The following is a 13,450-nucleotide window of genomic DNA, read 5'->3' on the forward strand; positions in this document are numbered from 1 at the left end:
AATGAAAATGCGTGTCATAACCGGCTGTTATAAATTTTATACAAATTATAACTTGACACTTTTTCTCTTGACTAAAATGACATATTTTTCAATAAATGAAAAGGAATAAACATGAGCACCCAGTTAATGAGCATAATCAACGATATGGAACGAGAACGATATTTTTATTCAATGAGTACGAATTTCATTATTTATCTAACAAATAATGGATCTCTAACGATTGGTCAAAAGATTGTTTATATTATAGTCAGACAAATCTCAAAAGTACCTAAATATGAAAATATTAGTGTACGTCTAAAGTCCTGTAAGGAGTTATAGCCAAAGTTTCTTGGAGGGAGAGCGGGAATTTGTGTATAGATCTATACGGGGTTGACACCCTGCACCTTTGTCGTTCGCTACAGCTAGACCGGCCAGTCTAGGGTGACAAATGTCTTTATCAAACCAAAGGCGCTTGAGAAACACCAACACATGCCTCGTCATGATTAGTATGGTTATAATGACTCACTAGAATATGTTTTATCAACTAGAAATTTATGCAAGGAAAACCTCATAAATAACTTTTGGCACGTTGTGTTGACTGTCCTACATGAGATAGGTGAATGTCCGCATTTGTTGTGTTGACTGCCCTACATGAGACAGGTGATGGTCCATATTTGTTGTGTTGATTGTCCTTTTTCATCGCGTAGAATGTCCACAATTGCCATGTTGACTCTTTCTCCTAACAAGTATAGAGTCGAAATCTTGCTATTTTACAAATTAAAAAGCGTAGGAATCTATCGGAAACATTTGAAAACGATAATCTAGCCTACACATATACATAGTCGGAAACTGGAATTTCGAATATTTTATAATAGAAAATATAAGATTTTATGGAGAAAACGATTCTTTTATGATTTCGATAACGATAAACTAGAACGCACACTCAATTTTACTCGATAAGAGGAACACGATTCTCAACCATATTTTCCTTTTGAACATAAGGGATTTTATTTAAACGGTTGACTATTACTATTCAAAAGGACTATTTTCATACACACATCGCTTTTATAAATCATACTACTTTTCAAAATCGCTCCTTGTAAGGATGAACAAAAGTAATGACATGCACACATATATCCATGATTTTCAAGGCAATACCTCAAATGATTTCATAGAAAATATCGGATTTTTTGAAAGTACAATGAGAACGATTCTAATAAAGTGTAAACGATTTTATACAAAAATGCTTATTAACTCACCAACTTTTTAGTTGACGCTTTTCAAAACGACTTGTATTCTTTGGGATATTATAAGCAGGTATCAAAGGACGCTGATGCTGGACTATTTAGCTGTAGTTTGGAATTTTTCTGCTTATGTCTCTTTTGTGTAATTCGAAGAACAAATACAATATGTAAAGAATGTAAGTTTGTTATCTCAATGTATGATGTTTGGATTGCTATGTTTCATATATATTCAATCGTTATAATACTGCACAATGAAGTCACCCGCCTCCGGACGTTTCTGTCGTCTGGTCCAGGGGTGTGACAGAGGCCAACACTTAGAACTTAAGGTGTTTAAATAGGGTGTAAAACTCTGAAATTAAGGTTTCTCAACTAGCGTCCAACTAGACGAGTTGGCCTTCACCAACTCGTCGAATTGATTCTCAAAAATGCACATGCCCAAGGTGTCCAACAGGTTGAGTTTCATTCCCTAAACTCGACAAGTTGGCCTTTAGCAATGATGATTTATTTCCATAATTACCTTTTTGATTCTCAAAAATGCGTGTGCCCAAGACCACTAAAGGAGGTCCTAAATCGGAAGAGTTTGCTTCTACATGGAAACGAAGATCTTCGAGAACTTATATTGGATCGAGAATGATTTTTAAAAGGAAATTAAAAATTTATCCTGAGAAAATACCGTAAATAGTCAAAAAAATAGGGGGTGTTTTCAAAAAATAGACATAAAAATGGACTTTTCCAGCTATAGACATGCATTCCGCGGAATAGTTTTTTTTTTTTTTTTTTTTTTTTTTTTTTTTTTTTTACATCGATAACTCGGGGTTTATAATAATTTTCCAACTAATTATTTTCAAGTAAAGATTATAATAGTATGATAATATTTTCTTAAAAATAATTTGTTTGGGAAATGAATATAAATCCCGAAGAATCGATGTAAAAAAAAAAAAAAAACACTAGAGATCCATTCCTCGGAGCTACCTCCGCGGAATGAGTTCATTCCTCGGAGGTAGCTCCACGGAATGGATCTTTAGTTTTTTTTTTTTTTTTTTAATACATTGATTTATTTACGATTTTGCCATTCCGTGAAGCTACAGTGGATTCCGCGGAGCTACCTCCGCGGAATGCATGTCTATATCCGGAAAAGTCTATTTTTTGAAAACACCCCCATTTTTTTTTTTTTTGACTATTTATGGTATTTTCTCATCTTTAAATCATTTGCCAAAAAAAAAAAAAAAAAAAAAAGGGGACCCAAATAAACACTAAGCTTGCGGATGACCCTTATTGGGCTGGATTTTAGCTTATATGTCGCGATTTTAATGTGGGCCAAACCCATAACATTTAAGATCGGAAAGGAAGTCTGTAACTTGGGATAGTTTGCCTCTATACTAAAACAAAGGTCTTCGAAAACTCATATTAGACGAAGAATGATTTTTTAGAGGAAATGAAAATTAGCATAATCTTCTAATCATTTGCCAAAAAATAGCAAAAAAAAAAAAAAAAAAAAAAGACCCAAATAACCACTTAAATGGCATATGAAACCTTATTGGGCTGAGATTTCAGCTTATGTGTTGCAATTTTATCGTGGGCCAAACCCATAAGATTTAAGGTAGGAGAAAGATTATCTTCATTTTTACATTTTCAGTTGAGAGTCAAACAAAAAATAATCATATTATAGCGGACAAAAACTCTTAATTTGTAATTTTCTTAATATTTATCTATGATAATCACAGATAAGTTATGTGTAAATTTTGTTTGATACATTCTTCTTTAAAGTTAGAGGAAATCACCTTATCTATGATTGTACATGGTCTATGCATAAGGTTATGTATTAATCTTGAAAATTTCGGATGAGTTAGAAGAAATCCAGAATGAAGTAGAGGAAATCTCAGATAAATTAGAGGAAAACAAAGAATTTAGAAAAATCACAAATGCTTTCCTCTAACTCATTTGAGATTAAAATTAGATCGTTTCATAAATATTAAACACCATTACATAAACATTGTTGATGCAGATGATTATTTTTATTTGATTTTTAACTGAAATTATAAAATTGAGGATAATTTTTTTCCCGCCTTAAATACAATAAGTGCATGACTTGAGCCACGATGAAATGGCATGCCTAGAATTACAACTCAATAAGGGCATATACAATTTCAATGGCTATTTGGATTATTTTTAACTTTTTTTTTTTTTTTTGTTATTTTTGTCAAATGATTAAAAGATTACACTAAATTTGTTTTTTTATTCTAAGTTTTTTTTAATGCACAATATATTTGTAAGTTTGTATTTGTTATACATCTTTAAATTATTATTTAATTCTGATGTTGACTTATTACAAATATTGATAAGATTGTCTCAACTCTCAACAATAGTTATTTATTGCTAATAATATTTAATATTTTCAAAAAAAAAAACTGTATAGGATATGAAATCGAACCGACCCGACCCACCCGGTCCCGACCCATTTAGAAAAGTTCTGTTAAACCAGATATGTTATCATGCACAAGCAACTCCCATGGCGAGTTCTCCGTACACCTGCGAAACTTTCTCCCTCTCTCTCTGCTCCATTACTCATGATTCCTCCCAATTCTTCGCTAAACGTTAGTCATTCATCTAAAAACAGACAAAAACGAGATCTGAATATTGTCTCGGTTCACACATTTTCGTAACGAATTCTCCTCATCAAACCTCAAACGAAGAAGAAATTTACAAAAAACCTAACGCATCGAATTCATATACATCAATCGATGTGTAATTGAGGATTCAGGTGATTGAAATTTAAAAATGGCGGGAAACGATTGGATCAACAGTTACCTGGAAGCGATCCTGGATGTAGGTCCAGGGCTTGAAGACAAGAATTCGTCGTTGATGTTGAGGGAAAGAGGGAAATTCAGCCCCACTCGGTACTTTGTTGAAGAGGTTATCACGAAATTTGATGAGACCGATCTTCGTCGTTCTTGGGCCGTGGTAATGTAACCTAATTCCATCATTTAATTCCGCATGATAAGAATTCAAGTTTGCGTAATGGTTAATCTTCTCGATTTGATCCGATTTTGCATATAATCTCTGGTTTCACAGAAACTTGATACAGTATTAACCAAGGGCAGATATGTTTAAGATTAATCGAGATATTTCTAGACTGTTCTTTAAACATTTGAACATGTAAGTTGGAAGAATTTATCATTATCCTAATTTTAATACAAATAAAAAAAAAGGTGATTTCTTGGCTGAAGATGTATATTTTACAGCGATTATGTAATGCTCAATTCGATCAGTTTTAATATATCAGCTTTAATACTATGTTGCTATGAATAGTGCCACCTTTATCGTTTGAAGTTTTAATGATTTATCTTTGATGATCTTATCTGTTTGATAAATTTTGATAATACGAGTGCATAGTAATGTTACTAAAGTTTTGATACCAAATTTAATTAATTATTTGACATAAATAACCCAATAATTTTATCATTTTATGAATGGATAAAGTCATAAAATAAGTTAGTATTTATACATTTCTAATAAATACCTAATTTATGTCATTTGTTAAACAACAATTTGATAACCTTTAGTCATATCATCAATAATTTGGTTTAATACAATAATACTAGCTAAGCTCTTTGCAAAATATATTATTTAAAATCACAATTCACAAAGTTTATTTATTATGGAGATGATAGTTGTATTTTGTTGATTTTAACCCGATATTATTTTGTCAAATATCATAACCCTATGTTCCAAATATTCATAGGCTTCGTCCATCCGGGATTCACAAGAACGAAACACAAGATTAGAGAATATGTCTTGGAGGATTTGGAACTTAGCACGTAGGAAGAAACAGGTTTTCTTTATCAATCATTATCTGATATTTTTAGATCAATGTCTACCCGAAGAAATGTTCTGTTGCATATACAAATATGCAACACAACATTTCCTTGTAACTCTTAAAAACTAAATTCTAAAAGAGGATTGTTTAATTTTCTCTTTGTGTAGCTAGGTGAAGAATCTCAAAATAGAATGAAACAAGAAAAGGGACAAACAAATGTAATTCTCAAACCGTTGCTTGCTGATATTTCGGAAGAATTATCAGAAGGAGAGAAAGGAGATACAATAACCGAACTTACACCAAAAGGCGTTAGCACTAAGGGTGGAATGAAAAGAATTAATTCGGTCGATGTGTTGAAAAACTTTGCTACTCAACAAAAGGAAAAGAAACTCTACATCGTATTAATAAGGTATGTATTTATTATTATTTTTATCTAAAATATAAAACTCATATTTTTCGTTCTAGTTTATTGCATCTATTTTCTTAACTAAGAACAAAAATTTTTACAGTCTCCATGGTCTCATTCGTGGTGAAAACATGGAGCTCGGTCGTGACTCTGATACAGGTGGTCAGGTAAAATTTAATAAATTTTTTAACAGTTAACAACTTAACTTTTTACTGATAAGTAATTTTATGTTGTAATAAAAATTTTGATTTGTTAGGTTAAGTATGTAGTAGAATTGGCAAGGGCATTAGGGGCAATGCAAGGGATTTATCGAGTAGATTTACTAACAAGACAAGTGTCAGCACCAGGCGTTGACTGGTCATACGGCGAACCAACAGAAATGCTAACTCCACTCAACGCCGACGACTATGAAACCGGCGAGAGCAGTGGGGCCTACATAATCCGAATACCCTTTGGTCCAAAAGAGAAATACATCCCAAAAGAGCACCTCTGGCCCCACATTCCCGAATTCGTCGATGGCGCTTTAGCCTACATCTTGCAGATGTCAAAAGTTTTAGCTGACCAAATCGGCGACGGAAAACCAGTCTGGCCGGCGTCTATTCACGGTCATTATGCCGACGCCGGAAACGCTGCTGCTCTTTTATCAGGCACTTTGAATGTTCCGATGCTGTTTACTGGTCATTCACTTGGTCGCGATAAACTTGAGCAGATTTTGAAACAAGGACGACAATCGAAGGATGATATCAATACTACTTATAGGATAATGAGACGGATTGAAGCGGAGGAGATAGCTGTTGATTCATCGGAAGTGATTATTACGAGCACTAGACAAGAGATTGACGAACAATGGGGTTTGTACGATGGGTTTGACCCTGTTTTGGAGAGAAAATTAAGAGCTAGGAACAGACGGAATGTGAGTTGTTTTGGTAGATTCATGCCTCGTCCAGTCGTAAGTTTCTTATTACTCGAAACGATTCTGATTAACTAACTCGATTTTTGTTGATTAATTTTGCGTGATTAACTCGAATTTTGCTGATTAATGTCACAGGTAATACCTCCGGGAATGGAGTTCAAGCATATTGTTTCACACAAAGATGATCCAGTCGGAACTCCAGATCCACCTGTTTGGTCGGAGGTTTGTTAATGGTTAACAGTCGGAATCAATTTCTTATGCGACTGTGATTTGTGAAGAAGATGATGAAATATGAATGTCTGGTTTTCAATTTGACAGATAACGAGGTTCTTTAGTAATCCACGCAAACCGATTATCCTCGCTCTAGCCCGACCCGACCCGAAAAAGAACTTGACCACTTTGGTGAAAGCTTTTGGGGAAAATCGTTCATTGAGGGAGCTCGCAAATCTTGTATGTTTTCTCTGTTTAGCTCTCTGTTTACATGACGACGTTGGTTTCACTTTCATTTATTTTACGACTATTTTGCAGACATTGATAATGGGAAATCGTGATGGTATCGATGAAATGTCTCCCACAAATTCAGCGGTTTTACTTTCGATTTTGAAGTTGATTGACAAATACGATATGTATGGTCAAGTTTCATATCCAAAACACCATAAGCAATCCGAAGTTCCTGATATATATCGCCTAGCTGCAAGAACCAAGGTATTGTGCTTCTACTTTCTATGATCATACATACGATTATGAAACTTCTACTTGTATCTCACATTGTTCGCTTCCGTGTATTCGATTTTAGGGTGTGTTCATCAATCCAGCGTTCATCGAACCATTTGGTCTCACTCTGATAGAGGCAGCAGCGTATGGTTTACCAATGGTAGCGACTAAGAATGGAGGTCCTGTTGATATCCAGAAGGTTCTTGATAACGGATTGTTAATCGATCCACACAATCAGCAATCCATAGCAGACGCGCTTTTGAAGCTTGTAGCAGATAAACATCTATGGGCGAGATGCAAACACAACGGACTCAAAAACATTCATCTCTTCTCATGGCCGGAGCATTGCAAGAATTATCTAGCTCGAATCGCTTGTTGCAGACCAAGGCATCCACAATGGGAAAGCTGTTCAGTAGGATACGAATACTCAGAATCACAATCACCTGAAGATTCACTACGAGATCTAAACGATTTGAAGATTTCATTAGACGGAGTGATAAACGATCAAGGAATCATCGACATCTATCAGAAAGCCGACGTGAATTCCCCAACATTCAAGCGGAAATTAAGCATCGGGAAAAAACTAGAAAGTTTGACCAAATTATCAGCCAAACTCGAGAAATCCGCTGCACATAAAGCCGAAACCCTAGCAAAATTCGCGTCTCAAGACAAACTCGAGTTTCCAGGATTAAGAAGGAAGAAATCGTTCATCGTTGTGGCTGTAGATTCCGGTATGACTAAAGAATTTCTGGAGATTATAAAGATGGTGATTGAGATTGCGAGAGTGGAGAAGCGGGAATTTGTAGGGTTGATATTATCAACAGCTGCATCGATATCCGAGATCCATTCTTTTCTGCAATCTGGTAAAATTGATCCATTGGAATTCGATGCTTTTATCTGCAACAGTGGTAGCGAGATCTACTATCCATTATCGTCATCGGGATTTGAAGGGAGTCCTAAGGAGCTTCCATTTGAGTTGGATTCTGAATACACTTCGCATATTGATTATCGTTGGGGAGGAGAACAGTTAATGAACACTTTACTTCATTGGGCTTCCACCATTAGTGAACGAAAGAAAGATAAAGAACTGGTTGTCCCAAGCGATTCAGGATCCATACATTGTTTTACATTCAGTATCAAAGATTCCGATCCAGTAAGTTATCATTCTCTAATCAGATTTTACAAATTTTTATATCTCATTATTTTATTTTATTTTTTGTTTTTTTTACAGTTACCACCAATAAAAGACCTTCGTGAGTTTTTAAGAAAGCAAGTTCTTCGTTGCCAGGCTATTTATTGCCAAAATGGTACCAAATTGAACGTCATACCTTTAGTTGCTTCTCGAGCCCAAGCCCTAAGGTATGTATTTGGTTTACAATTTAGTATAAGCTTTGTTAATGTTGTTATAAATTTATAATTGTCGTTTTGTTTTCAGGTATTTGTACGTTAGATGGGGGGTAAATTTGTCAAACACAGTGGTTATTGTGGGAGAATATGGGGATACTGATTATGAATGTTTACGTGGTGGAATACATAAAACGTTGGTACTAAAAGGAGTTTGCAATGAAGCTAAAAAGCTTCATAGCAATAGAAGCTATCCTCTTGAACATGTAATTACATGTGAAGGTCCTAATATCATTCAAGTTGAGGAATGCAACAAGAATCAAGTAAATGAAGCAATTATGAAACTAGGAGTTTTGAAAGTGTAGTTTTTTGACTCGTGTTTCTAAATGAAAATTGTTGCATAAAGGTTCTCATAGTTTAGTGCATATAAAATGAGGTTATTTGTTAACTCGATTTTTTTGTTTGATTGGTTATAAACGTATAATATAGGTTGTTAATTTTGTAACTATGTTCTTAGAAATGGATTTTTTTTATTTTATTTATTTATTTTAAATTCAAAGTACATTATATTTATGTGGGGTGTTGCTATTGACACCTAATTAAATGGTCAAAACCATTGACTCAAAACCACCATTGATTAAAGGGATAATGACTTGAAAGGGTAACAAACTTTCGACTTTTGTCACATTTAGTCACTAAACTTTTTTTCGTTATCTATTTGCCATTGAACTATTGAAACTGTTCACATTTTACCCTTGCCGGTCATAAGGGTAAAATGTGAACAGTTTCAATAGTTCAATGACAAACAGATAACGAAAAAAAGTTTAGTGACTAAATATGAACAAAATCGAAAGTTCGTTTCCCTCTAAAAAGTTCAATGACTAAATGTGAACAAACCTTCTCTTGTATTATGTTTTAGCAAATTATTTATTTTTGTTAAATTGTAGCAAAATTAGTTGATGAAGAAAACTATGAAATAAAAAAAAAACAAAACAAAACCCTGAAAATATATTTAAAAAAAAACAAAAAACCAAAACCGAAATAAAAAACCAATGGTTTGACATTTTCCGAAATAAAAAATCAAAATTTCCAATCTGATTTTGGTTTTACAAAAAAAAAATGAACCATTCTCACTGATGTGAATTATGACCATTGGTTTGGCATGCGAAATTTGTGACATCCCATGAATATGTAGTTACAACATCGTCTGAAATCGTAATTCATAGTAAGGGGTTAGAGTATCACCACATGAATACGTAGTTACAACATCGCATGAACTCGTAATTCATCACCTACAGGTTATTGGTCTGCTGGTGTTTCCACTGGGTTATCTAGAATAGTCTGTGGTCGCCATCTATACTCTGGTAGATGACTACATCGCCACATTGTTGGTAAAGGTTATGGTATCTCCTTTCATCCTACATCACATATTCATCATCATCTATTTACCTAATTATCACCACCTTTCTATCATCACCTATCTCTCATCATTTTATTTCATCACACACCAACTATTTCATCTACCCATGTTTCATCCGCAACATATTTGTAGATATAAAATAAATATACCATTTAAATCTTTTAAAACATGTATAAAATCGTTCATCCAGTATAGACAGCAAATATTCAAATAATATACACACATAGCACGTAATTGATATAAAATACTTCATATTTATGTGTAAGATGAAAGTAATTATATATACCATAAATGATTCCTAACTTTGAACCCCAAGGTTTACTCTACTAAAGCTTCATATTCTCGGCTCTCTGAACCTAGAAGGGTTCACATCTATCACACCAAAAAGCTAAAAGATAGCTCTTCCTCTCACTCTACACACTCAAGCTCGCTAGGGTTCTCACTTATGGGAAAGGTAGTCACAATTGAAGGCCATAAATGCCTTTAAATTTGGCTCGAGCCCAAAGATTTAGGGTTTCTGCCAATAGCACGAACTCGTCGAGTCGCCTCACCGACTCGTCGAGTCCATACATTAATTCGAGTCATCAGTCGTGACCTTACTCGACGAGTTGAGGCGTCAACTCGTCGAGTCTCTCTTCTTAACTCAAAAGAAAAATACTTAAGTGATGATACCTGGAAATCCGGATGTTACATTTTATTTTTTTATTTCATAGATTTCTTCATCAACAAATATTGCTACAATTAAACAAAAATAAATAATTTTGCTAAAACATAATACAATAGGAAGTTTCTTCACATTTAGTCATTGAACTTTTTAGAGGGAAATGAACTTTCGATTTTGTTCACATTTAGTCACTAAACTTTTTTTCATTATCTATTTGCCACTAAACTATTGATACTGTTCACATTTTACCCTTATGACCGGTAACAGCCGGTCATAAGGGTAAAATGTGAACAGTTTCAATAGTTCAATGACAAATAGATAACGAAAAAAAGTTTAGTGACTAAATGTAACAAAAGTCAAAAGTTCGTTACCCTTTCAAGTCATTATCCCTTGATTAAAACCCAAATTGAAATGACGGCCTACTTAATCTATTAAACAATTATATATTAAATTGTATTTTATGTCTTACTTAAAATGAAATGAAAAGTCTTTTAGTTTACGTTTTTTTTTTACTTATTATTATTTTTAACCAATGTTTTAAAACCCGGGTTTTTAGTTGATCCGGTGTGATGACCGGTTCACGGGTCAACCGGTTCAACCGGTTGAACCGTCAAGTCAACCCGGTTTATGATCTTTTTCTATTTTTATATATTTTTATTTTCATGCATAATCCATAAACATATAAAACCAATAATTTGATGTCCACAAAGTTTAAACATTGAAAAACATTAAAGAAATCGCAAACGGCTCGTTGTTTTGACATTCGATACTTGTATCCAACTATCAAAACCCTATTAAAACGGGTCAATCCGGTTTTAACCGGTTCGACATAGGCGGTCGAACCGCGGTTTAGGGGAAACCCGGCCGGTTCGATCCGGTTCGTATTTTTACAAAAAACCGGTCTCAATTGACCCGCCTTCTACACCGGGTCACGGTCCAACCGGCAGGGTCGACCCGGGTTTTAAAACACTGTTTTTAACAGCATTTTCCTTTCATATATATATATATATATATATATATATATATATATATATATATATATATATATATATATATATATATAATAAAGTCCTAATATTTTGGGTAATAATACAGTTTAATCCTAATTTTTATTTTTTAAATAGAAAAGTTTCGATTATTTTATTTTGCTCAAATTAACGAAAAAATTCTTATTTTTTTTAACATAAAATGATAGATTATCGTATAAAATTAGATAATGAAGACTTTTTTCTTGTTTAAAAAATTAAATTTTGGGATTAAACCACAAATTTTGGGATTAAAACATAAACTTATTTAATGTGATTCTAGAAAAAAACAAATATGGTTGTAATTTCTAAATATTAAATGAAAAAAATTATATAAATTTTCGGGTTGTTACAATTGTTTTCATCATTGTGACGAAGAACGAAACCAAAAGCACCGTTTAGCAAAATCAATGGCGTCCGATAGTAACGATTGAGCTGGAGGAGCCCAAACCAGTCCCATACGGTCCATGACACCGTTGGACAAAACACCGCCACCTATGACGGCCAATAGAGAAGCCACAGGCGAAGGAAGCTCTATAGTAACTGCGGTAACACCGAGGAGTCAACAGCCACCTCCGCCGCTGCCCACATCGTCAAAAACAAGCATTGGTACTACCACACAACCTTCATCCCAGCATCCAGGGCCAACTCAGGTGACGGTACCATTAGTCACACCCCTTCAGACGCCACTAACATTCTAGCCAACATCGACACAATCTCCAGCACCCCAAATGCCAACATTCTTCACACCGATAATGCAACACCAAGTACCAATCCCCTCAACGATGATGTCGGTAAACCAAATACCAAATGCCCAACCGTCACCCCATATTTCATTGCCGAACCACTGATGAGCTCACATCCGATGCTCCCGTTACCACCGCCCGCGCAAACCATGATAACCCCATCACCGGTTTTCTACCCTGCAATAGGCATATGGGGCGAACCTATAATTATTACCAACACCAGCCAACAACAAACTCCAGCAAGCCATCCTCTAACCCAATCTCAACACATTCCTCCCAGCAAACAACACATCAACGAAGAGGGCGCAGGCAAACAACACATCCCACTAATATAACATGCAGGGACCGCTAGCCATCCCAAACCAAGACTGTCTATCACGAAGAGGGCCTCATAACCAGGGCCTTCACGTGTGGACTCCTACCAGGCCCCTTGTCGCAAAAGCTCATGGGCAAAAAACCGCAGACGAGAGCTAAACTAAAGGAAAAGGTGGAACGATACTTGAGACAGGAGGAGGGAGAAGCAACGAAGCAAGCATATCTAATCGCCATGCCGACCAAGCGTCATAGCCCAACTCACACGGAGGTACTAGGCGGAAGCAGAAACTCTGGGCGAGGAAAGAGACAACAACTTTCTCGGAAACAAGAAGCTGATACTTCTGTTTTGAACGCTGAAGGTCATCGCCAAGCTCAGAAACACAACGCTCTAATTCAGCCACGCAAGAACCACACCCAGCATGTGCAGCCTCCATTTCACCAAGAAACTGGATACGCCGCGCACCTACAACGAGATAAACCATGGCCTGCACGGCAGCATCAGACATATTAGGAGAAAGGGCAGGGCTGCCCATGGTTTCCATGTCTGCAACGGCAGCTGGAGGGAAGGCATGTCGGGCGAACTCCACGGCAATGGCACGCACGGAGAGGCGGGACTCGTTATGAATACTCCAGGTGGAAACAAAAAGGGAAGGCCCAGAAGAACCTTCACCAGTGCCCCCGCCTGGAGAAATGGGAGTTTGTCCTGGGTCACTAGGACCCTTTGAAGGTGAGGAGTTAATAGGAACAGAAGAAGCAACTTGAGCAGGAACAACGGGTTGTTTAGACGCCCCACTGACCCCTTCGGACTGTTGAAAGTCTTCGTTAGGGATCACAACAACAAAGAGGAAGAAAACGCAGGTACT

The 13,450-nt window shown here is 35.6% G+C and overlaps 1 protein-coding gene across 1 annotated transcript; it reads left to right on the forward strand.

Annotated features, from left to right (window-relative positions):
- Nucleotides 1–3,799: 3,799 nt before the first annotated feature.
- LOC145000208 (putative sucrose-phosphate synthase 1) lies at nucleotides 3,800–8,932 on the forward strand. Its single transcript, XM_078959402.1, has 11 exons — nucleotides 3,800–4,184; nucleotides 4,966–5,055; nucleotides 5,208–5,449; nucleotides 5,550–5,613; nucleotides 5,703–6,395; nucleotides 6,495–6,581; nucleotides 6,678–6,809; nucleotides 6,888–7,064; nucleotides 7,156–8,226; nucleotides 8,305–8,432; nucleotides 8,509–8,932. Exons 1-11 carry the CDS (start codon nucleotides 4,002–4,004, stop codon nucleotides 8,780–8,782), a joined length of 3,141 nt encoding a protein of 1,046 aa, XP_078815528.1. The 5' UTR covers nucleotides 3,800–4,001; the 3' UTR covers nucleotides 8,783–8,932.
- Nucleotides 8,933–13,450: the final 4,518 nt, after the last annotated feature.

The sequence above is a fragment of the Lactuca saligna genome, chromosome 6 (genome assembly GCF_052625555.1).
Source record: "Lactuca saligna cultivar CGN05327 chromosome 6, ASM5262555v1, whole genome shotgun sequence".
Taxonomy (NCBI): Eukaryota; Viridiplantae; Streptophyta; class Magnoliopsida; order Asterales; family Asteraceae; genus Lactuca; species Lactuca saligna.